This window comes from Anopheles moucheti, chromosome 3, assembly GCF_943734755.1.
Source record: "Anopheles moucheti chromosome 3, idAnoMoucSN_F20_07, whole genome shotgun sequence".
Taxonomy (NCBI): Eukaryota; Metazoa; Arthropoda; class Insecta; order Diptera; family Culicidae; genus Anopheles; species Anopheles moucheti.
The window spans coordinates 1,811,696-1,826,768 of NC_069141.1; the positions used below are offsets into that span (position 1 = coordinate 1,811,696).

General features: G+C 45.9%; 1 protein-coding gene across 2 annotated transcripts in view; it reads right to left on the minus strand.

Annotated features, from left to right (window-relative positions):
• Positions 1 to 1,356: 1,356 nt before the first annotated feature.
• LOC128304980 (uncharacterized) overlaps positions 1,357 to 15,073 on the minus strand; it is a 36,865-nt gene continuing 23,148 nt past the window's right edge. For both annotated transcript variants that reach the window (XM_053042236.1, XM_053042235.1), the window contains exon 3: positions 1,357 to 10,409. In XM_053042236.1, the coding sequence (XP_052898196.1) occupies positions 4,074 to 10,349 (6,276 nt within the window). In that variant the 5' untranslated portion in view covers positions 10,350 to 10,409 and the 3' untranslated portion in view covers positions 1,357 to 4,073. The remainder of the gene's footprint in view (positions 10,410 to 15,073) is intronic.

The window sequence follows — 15,073 nt, forward strand, 5'->3', positions numbered from 1 at the left end:
GTCTATGGTACCATAGAATCAATAAATCCTCAAACGTTGTATGTAGAGTAAAGAGCCCCGTGTTGCATCCTATCCGCATCGTGTACTAACCCGCCTGATGACCTGCTTTATCGCAACCCGGCTGGGTGCAACCAGTTGATAAGATGGCTTGGGTGCTTGGGTGGGAAAATTCTTCCATCGTACGACGGGAAGAAGCGGTAAGGACACTATCAAAACTCACAGATTCCGCAGTGTACGAGAGCACGTTTTTGAACCTGAAGTCGTTCGGCGAATTGTTCCCCACTACCTTCCAGATACTTCCAACCATCTCACCGACTACCTAAGCTGGCCGACAGAGGGTCAAGAGGTGGCATCTTCATCCAATCATTGATAACCGTAGCTCCACTAGGTCCACTGGGAGTGTCCACAAAAGTTGCGACTCATTCAGTGTGTAACGTTCCCGGAGGGAAGAAGCTCAGTGATTTATGAAGACAGCAAAGTAGTTCCAGTCGGATTATCTCTCCATCTTATCACACACACACACACGAACGTACACACTTGCTGCGGGCGGCTCCTTCAAGGCACAGTACATCCGTAATCACCTCTCCACCCTGCGGCGTACACGATGCGTCTGACCGTGTTAATCTGTCTCTACCTTACGTTCCTCGAGGCATCCGTTGGCAGCTTGATCTATCCCGAAAGAACCCTCATACAGATGCTACTCGGCCAGGGACGGATGGTGACGGTGGATGAGTTGATCTCGGCCGGTGAATCGATTGGACAACCACGCCCGACGCTGGCCATTGCATCCGATTTCGAAACGACGCGGTTTGTCAAGCGAAACCTAATGATGGACGCGGAAGTTGCGGGTGAGCTTCCAACCGTACAGGTCGCCACGCTAAAGAAAGTAAAGCGGAAACTAGCGACCAAGAAACCAGCCAAAAGGCTAGTAAATACGCGTGCGTCTGTAAGACCAAAGGTGAACCAGATAAGACTTTAAACTGTATGGCGATGACAATAGGAAGCCTAGTAGAAGCTTTTACCGAAAAGAAGTATCTAAGTTTGGGTAAAATGTAGTAAAAAATATGTATACCATAAAGCAACGTAATAACGTTTTATTTGTGCAATAAAAAGGAATTTATGTATAGCCTTGGTTAAAATAATCAAATAAGCTCAATAATCAATTCTTCCCTGTACGACGATTGTGTTTGGCATCTTCCTTTGCTCGTGTGATGACCAATTTGTCAGTGATAAGGCTTTAGTAATTAAATGTCATGTTATTCGTTTCTTTCTAGACTGATAGCAACAGCCCGCCGCGAGGTGGACTATTCCATTTCGGATGTCAAGCTGACGATTGGTTCTGGTACGTAGTTTCAGTTTCCAGTTTTCAATTAACAATCAAAAACAACTAAACTCATTTTATTTCGGTTCCAAACGCAAACATAATTTACACCGACACACACACATTCACGCTGTTCGCAATATTGCGAGAAGAAACAATAGCAACGCAAGTGTTTCGTACAATAACACCGTTTAGCTTAATTACTCGTTACGCGCCAGGTGGGATAGAGACAAAAGGATGCTGAGAGAAAGGAATGGTATGGTGTGTAGAGGAATGTTTATTGGGCTTTGCGTAGTTTGTTTTCATCGTATTGTAAAGATCCATTGTTTTTTTAAATACTCAGTTACATTCTAGCGCGATAAAGCTTCACACAATAATATGCCTAAAGTAATGTTGTTTTAAAGTTTTTCTTATTTCCACCTTCTTTAAATCGTCCTTTATCAAATGCGGTTGTAAATCGTACTTCTTCGCTCGCTTCGCTACACACACTTCAATATGTGCGTGAGTGACCGTAAAACATTTGCTACACTCTATACACTGCCATTTTGCGGGCGTGTCAGTTTAATTATATGCATTCAATAGTTCAATAATATACTCTACTCTTCTAGATGTGCTACTCACTATTCTTGATTATCTCTGTGTGTTTGTTTTTTTGTTTTTGTTGATTTTTGGTATGTATTGTTTGTCTTTTATGCGTTACTAGGTATAATGTGTATTGTTTTATTTGTTATATGTTATTATATGTCCTTTGGCTGCCACTTTTGTATTCTGTCACCTGAAGGCACTGAATTATTTGTGATTTTTTCTTCTTCAATACATTATACGGTTTGTTTTGCTTTCGTTTTACATCTTTTACCTACTCCATTTTGGTTCCATTTTGCGTTGTATTCAAATGCTTATCTATTCTTTATTTTTACTTGCCAACATTCTATGGTTGGTTTCTTTTCACTTAGTTAGTGTGAAATCTTTTGCTGGCGTTGTCTGCTTTTTTATTGTTTATGCTTTTGTTTTTAAAACAGAAACATAATTATCTCTACCTAACAAACAAGCAAAAAACTGATAATGCTATACCACAAAGCCTTACGTGTGTAAACAGCTACTAGTGCGGGGTCTGTTTTGTTTTGGAAATCATACAATTAAAAACGCTACTCTTTCAGGAATATATACTAAACACGCACACACAACGCCCCACGCAAACACAATATATCATTTACACCTAGTGTTTTACACGCTGTGCCTAGAAAAAGAAAAGGTGGGTACACAGAGGTGGTTACTTTTTTGTCGTTTGTTGTTTGTCGTAAAACTTATCCACTACCTATAGGGATCACTAAAAGGGACGAAAATTCTTCCTTCCATGTTTTTCTTTTACTCGTACCGCTTAAAATAACCCCAAACCATCCAAACATGAATGCAACAACAACACTTGACTAGATGAGTGATAGTATTAAATCGCATCATTCGTAGCGTTCGTGTAAAAAACGTTTTGATGATAATGATAACCAGCAATTAATGATTTACCATTGAACAAACGACAATTATTCTAACGTATTTGTATCCACCCATTTAAACCTTATGCAATAGAGCAAGCAACCACGGAACAAACAGTTAATACGTTCATGTAACAAAAATACAGAAAATTGTCCATCTATTTAAAGCAAATTCAAGTTCTTTAGAAAGGTTTAGTCGAGAAAGGTTTAGTCGGCAAAATACTAAAACGGTTAACGATTCTGTCAAATTTACTAATTAATTTGTTTTACCAGCTTTTCATGTTTTTTTTGCAAATGATCTGTGCTGGTCCATAGTTGATGACTCAAAAATTGGCAATTTTTACAATGCTTAATTTTATCCATATTCTTTTGGAAAACTTAGAAACTGCAGTCATCTCAGAAGTAGAAAAAAGTATATTTTTTAAAGTTACTGCATTGCATTTGGTGCATACCGCAAAACACTATAGCTTTAGTGCCGCAGCTTTTGATAAAAGCTTCGTCATAATACCTCAACCCCAGCGTGCTATAAAAACTTTTTCACGCCCGTTTATAGCAAACGTTTTAGCTAGCCATAACAATAGCAAATCATGATTTTGCAGTTGTGCGAATAAAACTACACTCGTTGTGATTTTACGATTTTATAACAACCAAAATGTAATATTAATAAAAGCTAAATTGTTTCATAGCAACAAATAGCAGAAACTAAACATTTATCGTATCGCCCCGCTTCTTTGTGGGCATTGTTTTTTAAGTACGTGCTTGCAATGAAAAATTCTTTTTTCAGCAGAAGAGCGTAAAAACATACTTTTAAGTTATCTGTGCCGGTTGGTAGCAATAGACTTGACTTGCAACTAAAGCGCATTATTTGGGGTGCATTATTTGTGACTTATATGTGGACTCGCGTATATAAACTCGTAGAAGCTATATCCTCAACGAAAGAATGCATTAAGGTGAATAGTACTAGCCTACCATTTTGCCGCAGCAAGGAATGCTTCTAAAGCTTGGGAATGCAATTAAAATTGTACAATCGATGTACTCACTAAACATGAGCTCAACAGTTTTACCTTGTGTGAGTGTAAATTCAATTAGTGCAGCGCTAGAACACTCGTACCCGAAACATAATCGACTGTCGATTAAATAAGGAGCAGTTTTGCACAATTTTTCCCCCGGTTCAAACACTGAGAATGGTTTTAAAAAGGCCCAGCCACGGATGTATCCTCTGTTTAACCTCCGTCTGCTGTTTGGCTATTTTGGCTGGCACGAACCTATGACGACCTTGGGTGTTGCTGTGCCTGTCGACGATAGTTCTCCGCCAGCTTTTCCACGTAATCGTTTCGCTCCAGGCGCACGTATGGCACCGGTGCATTAAGCTGAACCATCACCGGCGAAGACTTGATGCACACGGGTAACACTAGCGGTGAGCTCGGGGGTGATCGCAGCGGTGAGCAACAGCAGCTCCGACGCCTAACTAGAGCGGCTTTCCGACGCTCCAGGCCGCGTGTTCGTCGATCGCCCTCGGACGTGGAGATGGAGCGCCCGTACGCCGGTGCGATACTGATGGACGTTCTACGCTTTTGGATTTGCTTGCTAAATTCACCGCTCAGCTCGAGTAATGTCGGAGCGTCGGCATCTATCGATCCCTTCCGGTGATGTCCGTTGACAGCCGGTCGTGATTCGTCCGCCGTCTGATCGAAGATCTTGTACGACGGTATGATGAGCTTGCGTGGAACTTCACGCTTATTGTTCACGTTTACGATCACATTCGGACGAGTTGCGGCAGATTGGGGACTTGTGGCCGAACGTGGTATTGGCGAAGGTATCGTAGCCGCTGGGGCAGGACTTGCCGGTTTCCGGTACATTTGATCGATGTTGAGCAAACTTTCTTCGAACGAAAGCTTCTTCTTCTTTTTGGCAATTGGTGGTGAAACAATTACCGAGCGAGGTCGCTCGGTGGTGTAAGTGACTTTTGCAGCGTTACGTTGTTCGATGAAACTGGTGGGACTTCTACTGTTGCTTTTACCACTACTACTGCTAGTGTATGGACTGCTGGCTCGGGTGTTTTGACTTCCAGGACTACCTTTTCCGTTACTACTACTGCTACAGCTACTCACACTATTGTCATCACACCGGACCGGGCTATTACCGATTTCAGAATCAGCCTTCACATGATCGGGTTGAGATTCATCGTCCTTCATCGTGGGCTGTGAAACCATTTCCTTCTGCTGCACTCGGGGCATGGCCGAATTTGCGAGCTCGATAGTATTATTGTTTGCCTCGCCCAGCGTTATACTGGCACACGAAAGCTCCTCAGGTGTAAATTCCACCGCTGCCACAAGTTTGACCGTTTCCTCTTCGTCTTCCATATCGCTGCTGCTGCTGCTGCTGCTACTGCTACTACTGCTGCTAGACGACGACGACGAGCTAGACGACGAAGAGCGCGACGAGTGACTGCTACGAGATGAACTTGACGAACGACTGCTGCTGCTACCGGAACTGCTCGAACTATTCGAGCAGTTGCTTTCCTCATCGTGCTGCACCGGTTTCATCAATTCCGCTTCGTTGAATGTATTCCTAGTGTTCACTATCTTTCTCCATCGAACGGAACTACGCGGTAGCACCCCAGCTCGGGTCTCTATGTATCGTTGATAGACGACATACTTGCGCACCAATCGCTGATGAAGTCTCCTCTGGCCCACACCTCGCGACGCGTACTTTGCCCGAAGTGCCTTCAACACACCCTCCTTCAGGCTTTGCTCTTCCACGTGCACCGGTATAACTTCTTCATATTGTACACACTCCACATCTTCCGCAAACGCAAACAGCTCCGAATCCTTCACCGGAACCTCTGCTTCGTCCTCCGACGAACTTGTGTGCATCATCTTTTCGATCTCTTGCTCTACCCGGCTAAAGATGTCACTTTCGCTTTCTGCCGCCAGTATTGGTTCTGACTGTGCAGCGAAATCAGCCATAAAGATCTCATGATCTTCACACCCTTCACCAATGTCTTGCCGGACGACGACGAGATCTTCCTTCTGTAGCTGAATGTTTTCACACAGGAGATCCGCTATTGAGCCACGATCCTCCTCGACGATATATACACGACCGGCGTTCGATGTGGTCGAATCGGAAGGAACCATCTCGCAGCCCTCATCTTCGCCATCATCATCAATGATGCACACCTCGTTCGTGGTAACGTCGATGAAGATATTCGCCTCACTGAGGACGGCTTTGCAGAGATCTTGCAATCTGGGCGGTTCGCTCTTCATTTCCTCTATGATGTAAAGATGTTTGCTCTCCCGGATAACCCGCTCACATAGCTCCTTTAGTGTAGCTGGCTGGCGGAAAAGCTCCAACGATTCTATTCGCTCGTAACATAAATCCCTCAAAGAAGGAACGGAAGACACCATCAGCACTGTTTGTCTTTCCGTTTCCTCCTGTTCGGACGGTATGGCCATCGTTTCCAACTCAACATGTTCCTCCACTATTGATTCTTCAATCGTATGGGTCATTTCCTCCATCACATCCCCACGCTCACTTTGTTGCACTAACGCTTGCCGTTTGGCAAGATCCTGCTTGGCCCAACGACGGAACGGTTTCGAGTTGAGCGTGTCCACCAGCAAACTTAGCAGACTTTTCGGGCTACGTTTGATAGTTTGTACTTTGAATTTCGGTATATCACAATTGATAAACTCTTCTATGCTGGAGCGACGCGCCTTCTTCGGAAACCGGGGCATATCATAGTCGTAGAAGCGCCGTTTCCGGTACTTTGGGAAACAGCGAGGCACCTTAAAGGATGCCTCCTCTTCAGCGGATGACGAGTCTTTTGCAATAGCCTCACACTTAACCTCAGTTGCGTCCGAAACATTTCGAACGTCATGGCTGATATCTTCCTTATGGTCCAACGTTTCGAGATCTTGTTTTACCTCCTTGTTATCCTTGGGTTGGGACAAATCTTCAGGTTTACAATCGGGTGATCTTTCGCACTGTTCTTCCTTCTGCTCATCATCTTCACTCCGAAGATCGTCACCGGTGTGAACTTTTTCCGTTCGCTGCACATCGTTCTCGTGCTTTGGCTGCTGAATGACTGATGTTTGCTCAGTCACAGCGTTTTCCTCATCTACCACGGCTTTGCCCTCTTCCATCACTTCCTGTTCTTTTTCTTTCTCCTTTTCCTTCTCCTCATACACCACCTCCGACTCGAGCTCCGTTTGGTAGTACTTCTCACGGTTGGATTCGATCTCTTCGAGGAACTTGAGCGAATCGGCACTATCGTTGATAGGAACGACATTCTTCGGCAACTCGTTGATAACGCTCAGATGCTTGTACTTGTTAAGCTCGCTCTGCGGCACATCGTACGTCTCGAGGATGTACAACTTTTCACCATCTTTACCGGTTTCTTCCGCTTTCGGTGGCTTCTCAATGTCTACCAGAATATCGGGAAGGTTACCGTTGCTTTGTACATTCGCCACTATTACCCCAGTGTGACCGGTTACCGGTGCCGCTGCCGAAGCAGGTGCAGCTAATGGTGGTGAAGGCGAAGAATGTGTTGTTATAGCTTCCGGTGTTAGCGCAGGACTACCTTTTACTGGTGCGTTCTCGGTAACTACCGGCTGCGGTGTCACTGGTACTTCCTCCGTCGCTGTCGGCGTTGTGTCCAGTGACGGTTGAAGTTGACCCATGTACTTGCACGACTCGTAGTTCTGATGTGCAACCAAGTTGTTGTTGGCCTCCTTGGATGCTTTCGCGCCAGAAGAGTCTTCCTCTTCCATCTCGCTCCAGCTCGTGAGGTAATCGCGCAAGCTCTTATCCTTGAGATTTTCATCCAATGCGAAGCTGCGCGGTCCCAGTCCGAGATCTTCCATTGTGGCATAGCCACCATAAGCCCCAACAGCTTCTGGATGTGGGTGGTGATGAAGTTGATGGCGTTGGTGAGAATGTTCACCGGCGGAGATCGGTTGGGCACCTCCATATCCGATGGGATTGGTGTTGCTGTGCGGAACCGACGGTACCGGTTTGGAATGCATGTACCGGTTCTTGAGATACATCTGCTGACAGTCGTAATTGAGCGCATGGTTCGTATCGTACATCGATCCCGGTACAGCACCCATCGTTGAGGGGCCACCCTTGAGGATCTTCACACTGTTGATCTGCTCTTCTAGATCGATCAGGGGATGGTTAATATCGATTACGGGGCTTGGTGTGTCGTAGAAGCAACTGGACGCTTTCCTAGTCTGCTGTCCTAAGGACGTGGGAACACCACCTGGTCCTAACGTCGTTGCTCCACCGGCATGTTTCTGCTGTGGTCCTATTGGTTGTGAAGAATACTTCATACCGTAATGTCCCGTGTGTCCAAGACCGGCCGATTGCATCGACCCCGGATGAGCACCAGCATAATGTTGGCCAACGTTACTCGACGTCACATTCGGTGTGTAGAAATCGTTCATGTTTTTGCTAAATGTCAATTTCGGGTTCGGATATCCCATGGGACCTTGCACTTGATGGTGGTAGCTACCAGCACTAGTGGCACCGTAGGGCGTTGACCCTGGTGCGCTCTGGTGATGGTGCGGATCGGTAGTGTATGGATGGGGCAGTGGAACTCGTCCCCCCATGGAACGCTGATGGTAAGGATCTTCGTACGACGACACGGAACCATTTGCGCTCGTATACCCATAGCCCCCGACGGCATTTTTATGGTGCGGATGTGGCACATGATGATGGGCAGGATGGGACGGGTGTGGATGATAACCCGCGCTCGTTTGACTGGCGTAAGCCATCCGATTCGGTGGGATGTAAGGATTGGTAGGGGTGTGGTGTGGATGCGAGCTGGACAACTGTTTGGTGGTGTAGGTATTACCATAGTATTCCATGCCCGGATTCATCATACCCTTGCTTGGACCCATCTGGGTGTAGTATGCCGCATGTCCGGCACTGTTTGTTACCGCTGCATTGCCTCCACCGCCGGCACCACCAGCAGCACTCGAGGGCATGTAGGTGTTGCCGGTGCCATAGCCACTGACGTATCGTTGAGATCGTTCGTTGTACATAAGATCGGCATGCGTGGGAGCGACGCGGGATCCACTCGACAGATGCATGCCCGGCGGTGGTCCCGAACCGGTGTACTTGTTGCGCACGATGTGCGGATAGGCATCGTAACCCGCATGTGCTCCCGGAGCACCCGCGGTCTGTGACTGTTGAATCGGTGTCGCCTGTACACCATCGGGATGGTACAGGCCATAACCAGCGCCACCACCTCCACCGGTGTGTGACGGTACATAGTGTCCCGTCGAACCGGGCGGTACCGGCTGGGATACGTAATCAGTCGCATTGGCATACCGATACTGGCCACCGGACATGCGCGACCCAGCCGTCGTCGCACCGGACGCTGTGTGATGGTACTTGTTGGGATTCTTCGCCTCGAAGTTCCCGATCACCGTTGCCTCATTGTGGTGTGTTGCGTACTCTGCCCAGCCACCTGTCGTACCGCCTGTTCCGCTGCCCGTTCCACCAATTGCACCGTACTTTCCGCTCATCTCCTTGTACGCAGCACTACCGCTGCCACTCATCTTCGGCTGATACTGAGGTGGACCATGGTACGGGTACGGTGGGGCCATAATGTTGTGATTGTTATTGCTAATGTTAATGATGGTCGGATTGCTGACACCTTGCTGTAGACCACCCGCACCAACCGCTGTTCCCGTTCCACCACCGTTCACGGCAATCGCCGAACCGCTTCCCGCACCGTACTGTGTTGCGGCCGTAACGCCAGCGAGAAAGTCACCACCACCGTTCGTAATGGCCGCTATGGCCGGGGGTGCTCCCTGACCGCTGCTGATGTTGTTCACAATGTTGGTGTTGATGTTGTTGATGTTGTATGTAATGCTGTCACCGGTGTTGGTTTCGAACTTACGCGAGCTATTGCTAATGCTCGAGTTGTAACTGCTGTTGCTGGTAGCGGCAGCCGCGTTGCTACCGTTACTTCCACTCCCGGAGCTGTTGCTGCTGATGCAGAGTGATGCGGTTGCGTTGGAGGTGGCGCCGTCGAAAAGACCGGCAGCGCTACTGTCCGGATACAGTCCACCAGCTCCACCGTTACCTGCACCTAGCGGCTGATGAAGCGTTTCCAGGTGATGCTGCCGCTGGGTTGTTGTTGAAGTTTGGAGCTCAGGCTGATGGTGTTGTTGTTGTGGTTGCTGTTGGGACTGCTGTATCACATGACTCTGCTGTATGATGCCGGGCGCCGGTTGTCCGTACCCACCTACCACAACCGACTGTGCCGTGGTCTGTTGCGATGGGGCCGAATTCTGCAGGTGGACGTTCAGCGGCTGGTGCTGCTGCTGTTGGTGTTGCTGCTGGGAATGGTGATGGTGTTGGTACTGATGATACTGCCTAGAGGACCCTAAGGGTGGCACCGGGGGCGGAGGGGGTTGCGGTGGGATCTGGGGAGGGTTGTGAAGGTGGTACTTCACATTCGTGCTCGGCAGGCCGCTGGCGCCCGGGAAACTGTTCGAAATGTCCGCAAACAGTCCACCATGATGTTCCATTGTCGGTGTACGGGAGACGCCACTTTGCCTAGCAATTCATCTGATACCGCCGTGAGGGTTCTGTTAGTGAAGAAAGCGAGACAAAAAGCAGAAGGAAAATGCATTAGAAATAAGAAAACTTTATTTGCAACACGAAAAATAGGCAATATTTATGCTTTATTCGCAACTACATTCAGCCAGCGTTAAACAAGCGGCTCCATCTTATAACACAGTCCTGTCTAGTGTTGCAAAAGGTGACAGGAAGGAAAGGCTTTCACTTTTTCCACATTAGCGCCATTTGCTTTCATTTCATCCCAACCAATCGATAAGCCGTTACAAACGTTCTCGCTATATGCCTAATGTCCATTACTATCTGTCGTGGCTTTCAGAAGCTTACCACAGCCCATTGCACGGAAATAATGGAGCCACCCACTAAAAATGGGACCACAACCTTCATTCGTCTCCACTGGATGGCCACGAACTCTCCGCAAGCATGCCGTGCCAGTCAGATAATAGCAGCTGGAAAAAACCCACCAGCTACGTACCCATGGTACCCAGTGCTGTATGGAACCCAGAAAGCGAAGGCTACCTCTTCTGGTCCCTGCAGCAACCCTTTGCACCGTAAATTATTCATCATAATTGATTTGACATATATTTGAATAATTACCCGTCCGTTCCCGAACGAAAGGGAAGCCAACGCACCGGTGCCCGGCAATGGGTTGGGTGCGATTATTGTTCCGCACAGAAACATAGCACCATTTTCTTTGGGTCACCAGTGCCAGAAAGTATGGGAATTCATTAGAACGATAGTGCATGGGTTCGGTGCTAGTGGTGCAATTTTATGCTACACTATTGATGGCTAATCTAATCGAGTAAAGCAATCATAATGGAGTTTTTTTTGGTTTTCATTTTCATTCGTTTCTTTGTTTACCGGCGAATGACTACAGTTCGGGAACCATTAGTGTTTCCGCTTTTTTATGGTGGAATTTCTCTGTTTCGTGAATTGTGCAAAATCCTTAGTATCTGGCGATTCAATACGATGTGTTTTATTGTTTTTATTTAAAAAACTGTAAGTTAATGCATTGTAAATTTTAAGTAGAGTATCAATTTATAATATTTTTTACAATACGATCAATTAGCCTAACATTATGTAATTACTAAGCACCTGATAATTTTTTATTTTCAAATATAAATAGTTTTAACAAAGAAATTGCCTACCTTCAGCAGTACCAATCCAAGACACAAACGAATGGCAAATTGTATAGGGTTTAATGAATCCTTGCTGATCATTGGGTATGTTCCAATTGCAATATTCATTTGACAGAAAGTATTGACCAATCACAAATATGAATTTTACATACTGACCTAGTGTAACGACCACCGTATGTAGTGCAAAAGCACGTGACGTTTATTTAAAGTAACCGTTAACCAGCGGCACATGCAAACTCTTTATACCTAGTTCCTTTGACAAACGCAAGTAGTATACATTGATCAAAGGGCATCAGAGAATCCAGCCAGATGTTCTATATGGAATGGCAACAATTGCGTGCGGCAAATGTTTTAAATATGATCAGTCGTTGCTGACGTTGCAGAGAGAGAGAGAGTGAAAACGCAGCGCCTAATTCATCCATTGCCCGCCAGTACACTATCACCCGAATCGATCGCGGAAATGGCATATTAACATACATTTTTCTCGGGGTGTTTGTGACCGGCCGTAAGGCCTCACTTAAGACCAATCCACCAATATCGCAATGGCGCCAGCCGTAAACGTCGAACATGACAGATTGCCGGTGAAGAAGGAGTTAAAAAAAAACGCTCACGAAGTAACCTACGCTTCAGGTGAATAGGCTGCGGAACGTTCTGGTTGCGCGTGCAGCGGAAGTGCTAATTTCCGATTTCGATGAAAAATGCTCAAACATGACTCCCAGCGCTACACACTTTTGGGTTCTTTACGGCACGGCAGGAGTAACAGTTGAGCGTTCAGAACCCGCCGGTTGGTGGAAGTAGGTCGTAGCGGGCGCACGAGCTAGAAAAGTACGGCTCGGCAAAAGGATACGACACTGGCAGGAGGCATAGCGAAATGTCATGCAAAAGTGATGACTTTCGTGCCGGTGGAATAGTGAACTCGAACACAGGGCTACACAGGGTTGTTATCATTTGACTGAAGGTTGGTACTGTTGAGTTTCTGGCGTATATCTGTGTGTTTAAGTGTATCCGCGTGCGCGCGTGTGTGTGTGAGCTGAAGGGAATAAGGAAACCTTTCAAGCATGTGCATGAAACAAAATGATGTAAAAGGAAAAAAAAAACGACACAACAAATACCACACGCGCTCTGATGTCCAAAAGCACGTTTGAAGGGTTTTTAGGGGGAAAAAAGGACGGCGCATAGTCGGCATTCCGTGGCGATGGAGCAAAGCGTGCAAAGCGTCGGGTAGAGTCAAAGAAACGTATGCCATGTGTGTGTGGTAGACTAAACTGTGCAAGAAAATTGTGCACACTTTCGTCGGACGAGGTCTAAAATCAGAAATAAATATACGAAAAGTATACGCTGTATTGCCACCTCGTGGAGGAATAATATCCAGCAATTTTCCCCTATCCTACCCACTAAACGGTTAGCTAAATATTAAAGCCAAGTGGATGAAAAGTGTTGTTTTGTAAGCTAGTGAATAGGACGTATTTTATGATTTCCCTAAAATTTTCACCTTTTGGATTTTACGCCCCTAGATGTATGCAAAATGATTTAAAATTTAATTAGTTTTATACAAAATAACACCAACGGAGCATAAGTACATCCTAAATGAACCTAGGAATTCAAACTAAGTAAGGCGTAGAGGAGTGCGATAATAGCGCATTTGTCATAAAATATTTCAACAAATAAATAAATACATGCTGTAATGCGTATTGCATGGTTTAAGGGGTAATTCATTGCAAGAGTTGCGCCTTATTAGGACCTTTTTAAGACCCTCGTTATTCTGTATTGAAATCAACTTTGTTAGCTGGTGTAGGTGTTGTTGCCTAGCAGCAACTTTTGTTCGTTTCGAGGGCGATGACAGTGGATTTAGGCACGATAAAACTGGTGCGGACATATTCGCAGCACACGGCAACGGCAATAGTGCATTAGGGGCTTTTCGTGAGCTGTAGTCCCGTTTGCTATCTTCCCGATGCACGATGTCACGCACAATATTTTTCGAGCGAAATGGTGTGACCTATATTTGTACAGAACATTTACTGTTTCCAATTTTCTTACGTGCTTTAAAAATCGAATCATATACTATTTTTGTGTGTGCGGAGCAGTCTTTAAGCACACCAAGCTGGTTCTTTCATGATGTAGCAATAAACAAGGATTCGTGGCTTTAGAAACACGAAAACATATTACGTTTGCTTTAGCGAGACACCAGGTGGTATGAAAAAGGAAGACGAAAATCAGGAAAACAGAATTCAGTTTCACCATGATAGACCACAGTGAAAGAAAAATGATTTCAAAAAAAGGGAAAATTCGATCAATCCGCTATCGGGAAGTATGGACGGATATGGTACCGAACGCTATAGCTATAGCGCCAGAACGTAGTAGAGGAACCCTTTCCGGATGAGTGACGCTCCACTCCGCTTGGTAATGGGTGCAGGAAATCAATAATTTCTTTGAATTTAATAAATTGTACTGACAGCTGGGAATGGTGCCGGTAACTGGTGCGCGAGTGACGGGCGTAAGAAGTGACGGGGCTGCGTACTTCGTTGTATAAGCGAACTCCATGAACTTTGCCTCTGCCGTCTAATGGAAGAAACGACGCGAATGCGACCGGCTACTATCCCTTTTTCTGGCGTCCACACTCACTCCACTCCAACGTCGACCTGTCAAGGTTCGTAGGTTCTGCACCGAAAGACTAGAAAAGCGGATGGATTATTCAGTGTTTTTGCTTCGTCCTAAAGACCAATATCGGTTCGGAACGATGACGGTTGATTCGTCGGTGGGGCACATTGGAAGGACTTCACTCGCGGTGTTGTTACAAACCGTGGAAGGTGTACGAGCAGGTGTACTGCATTATATACTACGGAAGATAGAGCGATTGTTGTTTTGTCATCCTGCACTACGGAGCGAGTGTTTTCCTTAAGCAAGTTACCCTATTGTGCTGGGAGTTTGTTATTCCAATCCTACATATGTGTGCCTTTGGGATTTAAAGCTTACTTTGGAAGGGTGTAATAGAAGAAAAAGATCATCAGATCATCCTTGATGCACCGAACGGGACCAGTGCCCAGTGCAACCAATGGCAGTAGTGCAGGGGTTTTATTGATACATCAAACCACATGTTTATTTTCCAATCAATTTCTCTTCATTGTGCACTATAAAACGTGAGTTGTTTTTGTCCCACAAACCATAATCCACCGTACAAACAAGTGATCCGCATAATGGTGGACGGAAGTTGAAGCTGCAGTTCCACATAATTGGAAATAATGTACTATCAAACATGGGCTCAATAAAGGGATCTTCAATAATCATAATTTTTATCGCATTTTCATCATCATAATAACCGGAAGCATACTAACTCTAGGCTACAGATACCTTGCGTCCAGGGTCTCTGTGTGTCAAGGTATCCCTACACGTGGTATTTGGTAGTTTTTGGTCTAGGGAATTCATAGGTTTAGTCTGTTTAAATGTTGAATCAATCCAATCTAAACTAGACAAAAACTTGTTTACACGACCCATATGTCGCCACGTAATACGCTGAGGGTTGAAAACAGTTTACGATG